Source organism: Nuphar pumila, chromosome 2, assembly GCF_984573655.1.
Source record: "Nuphar pumila chromosome 2, dmNupPumi1.hap1.1, whole genome shotgun sequence".
Taxonomy (NCBI): Eukaryota; Viridiplantae; Streptophyta; class Magnoliopsida; order Nymphaeales; family Nymphaeaceae; genus Nuphar; species Nuphar pumila.
In genome coordinates this window covers 32,595,032-32,600,902 of record NC_143250.1, presented here as the reverse complement: position 1 = coordinate 32,600,902, position 5,871 = coordinate 32,595,032, and the positions used below count along the sequence as shown (strand labels likewise).

General features: G+C 43.2%; 1 protein-coding gene across 1 annotated transcript; it reads right to left on the bottom strand.

Annotated features, from left to right (window-relative positions):
* Nucleotides 1-411: 411 nt before the first annotated feature.
* Nucleotides 412-4,865, bottom strand: LOC149845189 (trihelix transcription factor GT-3b-like). The gene is made up of 2 exons (XM_089997503.1): nucleotides 4,428-4,865; nucleotides 412-1,256 (listed from the first exon to the last, which is right to left on the bottom strand). Exons 1-2 carry the CDS (start codon nucleotides 4,776-4,778, stop codon nucleotides 699-701), a joined length of 909 nt encoding a protein of 302 aa, XP_089853629.1. The 5' UTR covers nucleotides 4,779-4,865; the 3' UTR covers nucleotides 412-698.
* Between the last annotated feature and the right edge of the window lie 1,006 nt (nucleotides 4,866-5,871).

Here is a 5,871-nt window from a genome sequence, read left to right as displayed (position 1 = left end):
AGACCAAAATCAGTGGGAAACGGTTTTTTTATGAGGAAGAAAAAGATAAGCGGCCAAAGTGTTCCAACTTTTGTTGCCAGGGCATTGCTGTTCTCCACTTGTGACAACTCTGGGACTTGGCCGAATCTCTCAAGCCTATCATTTAAATCCTCACGCTCAATAGGACTTTTGTCATGTTGAAACAAAAAAGGGAGTTTTCGATGAATGTAGAGAAAAGAATCACGAAGTGGGGTCTTCACTCTTGAACAGGTTAGCCTGCTTATTCCATGAATTTCAACAGATTGGCCACCACATGTTTGACAAACTTCTGACTCACCACCTCTCATCGTACATGTTCCTTTCCAAGATATAGAATAGAAGATGGAGAGTTCACACAACACGCATACACCCCTTTCCCTTCTGTTCATATACTAGACCAAAAGCATGTGTGTTGCCATTCTCAAAACTGAATTCAAACAAGAACCTTGTTTGTAAAAGTACAATCGTCCATATACACCTACAGAAACTTAAAAAAAAGTGTGCTGTGTGCTGGCTGAAGATCCTCCTTCCTAGTGCAAAACCCACGAGGATATGACTGTAAAATCGCTGGCATAAAACAGTCCCCCATCAATGGTCGCCTCTGCTCAAAGTTTTTTAATTTCCTTGCAGGAAGAAGAAGAAAGCAGAGCAAGTGACCTTATTTTCCAATCATTTATCCTTCAAAACTCTTCATTGATAAGTTTCTTGAGCAGCGCAGTGAGAAGTGCATCTCTCTTCTCCGCACGCGTTTCTTCTCTTATACGTCTCTGTTCTTCTCTCTCCCTCCATGACCGCTCCATGATCAACTTCTCCCTCTCTAGTTTCTCTATGGACTGACGCCATTCCTGCTCAGAAAGATGCCTCTCATGTGCCTTCCTCTCCATCATCCCTTGCCACTGGAGCTCTAGCATGTGTTGCTGCTGAAAGAAGACCTGAAGAATGCCTTCAAGAGTGTTCTGGTTAGACTTGTCTGGGGCAACTCCTGCCTTGTTTTTCTTGCTTTTTCTGGCCATGCTGTCCTCATCAGTGTCATCTTCACCCCCTTCTTCATTTGCTGAGAAGTCATCTGAAGATCTTTCCTGTTGTGGCCTTTTCAGTTTCTTCTTTGAGCTAGTGCCCTGTAATTCAGATTCTAGCAGTAATCGCTGCATGTTTTTTGCACGCTCAGTGAAAATAGTGTGTAGTTCATCGAAGAAAGGGCATTGCCATCCATTCTCTGGATCAGAGGTCTCTTTCCCCTGCCAAGCATGAAGAAGCAACAATTACTACCACAATATTCAAGCCTGTACAAGGTTCTTGACAGAAGACCAGAAAAAATTTAGTTTTTGCCGAGAATACAAATCAGGCAAACAGAAAAAGAACAGAAGAACAAAAGAAAACCCGAGTAAGTCCTAGATTTAGGACCTGAATCAAGATGCCTGAACAGATCCTGGAGGCATTGAATAGCCAAGTCATAGGTCATGTTGCCAACAGTCTAGACGGCACAGTAATCATTGAATGAAGTAATGCATACAGGCTGAACCTTTGACATAATTAAAATAGTCAAACTAAGGCAGAAAAGAAGAATTACTATAATAAAACCAGCAATAATTATTAGATTTATCCTGGGCGTGTTTGATGAGCTGTAAAAAAATAGGCGCAAAAAAACTCTGCCAAAAGAAGGTGGTAGAAAAAGGGTTCGACTTGGACCCCCAGGGGTCCAACTAATTTTCTGCCTTTTGGGGCATATTTAATCGCCAAAACGTGGCATGGGTGGGGCTGTTTTAAACTGCATTTGATATGCATTGTGGAGCCCATGCTATTTTGGTGCCAAAATGTGCCCCATAGCAATTTTTTTGTGTGCATCAAATGTGCCCTTAATGTTTAGGCATGTTTCTGACCCAGCTCAAAGTTGTCAACCCAACAACCAGATAGAGTATTAATATCTGCACAATACCTTTAGGCTGAGCAAAAGGATATCACGGGAGCCTCAGATAAAAAACAAAATGAGGTTTGAGGACAGCTTTCATTATGAAACCAAGGCCAACTAGCTGATGACTCCTAAAAGCATTATCTTTTTGGTTTGGGACTGCAGTTGATTTTGCATTAGTGATCACCGCTTTTGAGTGTCAGGATGGCTTTTTAAGTAAAATGACATACTTAGTACCAAAACCTCTTACAGGGACAGTCATGCTTGTGTTCTGTATCCATTCCCTAAGTGCTATATATTTTTATACTCAACATTGCTCCACTAAATCAGGTGAATCAGCCCATTTTGCTAATGGAATTTGATGAGTTTAGATGAGTTCACTAGCTATAAAAAGATATCAATGAATAAATTTCATGATACTTAGAATGTTAGTGGATGCAAATGGCTCAATCATAAAGGCATACAGGAAACAAACAATTGGATGCGAACTGTCAAGTTTTCAAACACCATACTTCAAATAATATGAATGAAATTTTACTGTTTACTCACTGCAACAGTAAACTCGATATCAACATTTCCTCAAATTCCAAACTGCAGTGAAGCTCAACCCATTTTCATACTAAACAAATAAATTATTGAAATGAAAGCACTGATATAAGCTGCAGAAGTTCAACATGTTACTCGCCTCTATCAATTCAATTACTTCCACAATAAAACATCAGAAAGCATAAGTTCAGTAGAGAATAAAAGTGATACCAAGGGTTGTATCCTACATGATACGATAAATAGTATGCTTTGCAAGCATGTAGCAGCTTCCAGTAACAACTTTGAATGGTGTGACATTTGTCATGGTTCATTGATTGTGTAAATTTATTCCAGAAGTCTAAATGCAATCTGGAAACCATGACCAAGTTTTTCAGCGAATCAGCATGAAGTGTTGCATATATCTTCAAACAATGTGTCAGTATGAAACAACAAAACAAAAGCATTCAACATAACAAAACAAACAACTTTGACTCCTAGGAGTCATGCAAGTTCCAACGATGAATGGTTTGTATCAAGAAGAAACCTCCATAGGAATTTCAGTATCTTCACTATGTTAAGTCTGATGTGATCAGAAAATAGGGATGGCAGTGGACCGGGGGAAAGCGGGGCCCCGCCCCGCCCCGTTTGGACCGGGGATGAAGGGTATGAAAAGGGGATGGAGGCGGGGACGAAGGTTAAAATCCATCCCCGGGGATGGAGGCGGGGATGGACGTACAGTTTTCCCCGCCCCGCCCCATCCCCACCACGATCCCCGCCCCAACCCGTCCCATCACTTTTCCCCGCAATATCCCCACCCCGCCCCGCCTCATCCCCATTTGAACCGGGGATGGAGGACATTAAACGGGGATGAAGGCGGGGGTGGAAGTTAAAAACGGAAATGCAATTAAGCGCATTTTAACAATCAGCCTGTGAAAATGCACCCTCTGTACATTTTATGCGAATTTGTTCCATGCACTCTCCTGTCAGGGGATGAGCCTAAGGGCAAAACAAAGATACCCCCCAAAGGCTTACACACCCAACCCCAGACAAGTCTTCTTTTTTTGGTGTTTTGTAGGACACAAGATTTCAAACAGATGGAAAATGGGTAACAACGCTTGGTTCAGCTGGAATTTTAGCCACTGTGTTAACACCTCTGTGTTAACACCTTAATTGTTTGTTGCACAAATTCCTCAACCCAATAAGGTCAGACAACAAAAATTTTGAACCATAGAATGGTTAAGAGAAAAAACACCCCAAAATTACTAAGGGAAATCAGTTGTCCAGCAAAGTGGGATAAGTCGGGAATTTGCGTCGGGTACTCCAGAAATGCAAGTTCTCAACTCATCCAGAAAGCTCAAGGAAACTGGGACATCCATAATTTTTTAACAATATCAAAATTCAAGCTTATCCCAATTTTTTGGATATGTGGGTGCATCATGGGATACATTTAACCACCAACTTATGCAGAAATACTGCGTGTATGATGCGCCCCAATGCAAAAATTTTTCAGTTTTTCCAATCTTTTCCAGAGAGAAAAGAGGTTAAATCTAGACGCCCTCTCCACTTATTCAGAAATGTGGGACTTATTAAAACGAGAGAAAAAGGCACAATCGCAGCTCATCCCGCATTCCCAGATAAGTCGCCGCATTCAAAGACACCCAAAAATGAAATGAAACGATGAGTTTTACGCCGTTGGGGAACGGCAACCGTAAGTACAGCAGGCTAAGACCAGCGCGGCCAGGTCTCCGATCTCGAGTGCCGCTTCTTCGCGCAATAAACGAAAACAAGAAGAACCCCACTCCAAACATGAATCAAAATAAACCAAGAGGAGACGAAAAAATGATGGAATTCAGGTTATTCAGCACGAAAGAGGCATCTTTCATAACCACAAACGAATGGACGATTGATAAAGCAAATGAAAAACGGAAACAAAAGAAAGGAAAGAAGGAAGGAAGGAGGGTGGTGAGCGCCCTACCTTGTAGCGACTGACCAAGTTCTTCCATTTGCACTTGCATTGCTCGGGGGTTCGCCGGTAGCCCCTCTCAGCCATCCGGGCGGCGACGGCCTCCCAGAGCGTCTTGTTCCGCTTCGACTGCGTGAAGTCCCGCTCGAGCTCCCCCCTGATGGCGATGAACTCCCTTGTCTCTTGGTGGCTCCACTGCGGCAACCGGCCGGAGTCCTCCCTCCTCTGAACCGGCGGGGCGCCGCCGCCTCCTCGTCCCCCCTGCGGTCCGCCCGACGACGATGCCGGGGAGAACTCCGCCGGAACCAGGCGCACCGGCGCGAGCATGCCCATCGCCAGGGCTTCCATCTCCTCGTCCATCATCCTCTTCTCTTCCCCCAATTTTCCTTTGGGTGTTCGGGTCTTAGTAGCAAAAGCTTCTCTTCCTCAGTTTACAGAGAGAGAGAGAGAGAGAGAGAGAGAGAGAGAGAGAGAAAGAGACGGGGGCAATCTACTCCGGAGGTTCCCTGTTTTATGGCCGCTCTACAGAATTACCAAATTATCCTATGATTAATGGGATTCGACATCCGATACGAATCAGTTTTTGTAGACCGAGACAGATATCTTTCTCAAATTGCATATTAAAAAAAAGAGTAACATTTTGTCACGTCTACCTGAATGAGTTTGAAATCATAGATGGATGTCATGTCAACCTAATGCGACATCATGGATGGATTCAGCATGCTCCAAACGCTGAAAACTGACTCTTATATCGTATTTTTGCAACGAAAATTATGATTTAATGAGTTTCCATAATGTTTTACTAGTTGAATGCTAGGTTTAAGTCAGATGTAAATCAGCTGGATCTTAAATCCAAGAGATTCCAAGTATACCAATATTTTTTCAAGATTTTCTCATAAAAAAACCAGACTTTTCAAACACTATATTTTCCTGAGAAAGCGATCTGAAGCTTTCGCGGGCCGGATCCATGTGGTGCACCGAGCTGCATATGGGCTCGGATCCTGAACTCATGCGGCGAAGACACAGGGGTCTCAAAAACCTTGACCCAATCATCCCGAGTCGGTTCGTCCAAACCAACAGATTCATTAAAAAAAACAGAGGCATTTTGGGAATTGCAGAAGGAAAAGTAGGGGGAATAATCTGAGGGCCGTTCCGCGTGGAGTGTGAACGCGCCACCACTCTGATCTGAATTTTGGAGCAGCCCCCACCACCTGAGACTGAGAGAGCCCTTACACAAAGAAAATAATCAAAACTGACCCCCAAAAGTTTTCTTGGGAATGTGAACGCGGTTGCTTTTCCCACCATACTTTCTTACATTTCCGTATCTATTTTGGATTTAATAATGCTTTCTTAAGAAAATCTTTTTATATAGAATTGTGGACCAGGCCACAATAAGTACAAGCCCCCTAGGGCTGGTAAATGAGAGCTTGACTCATTCTTGTGGCCAGCCAATCTG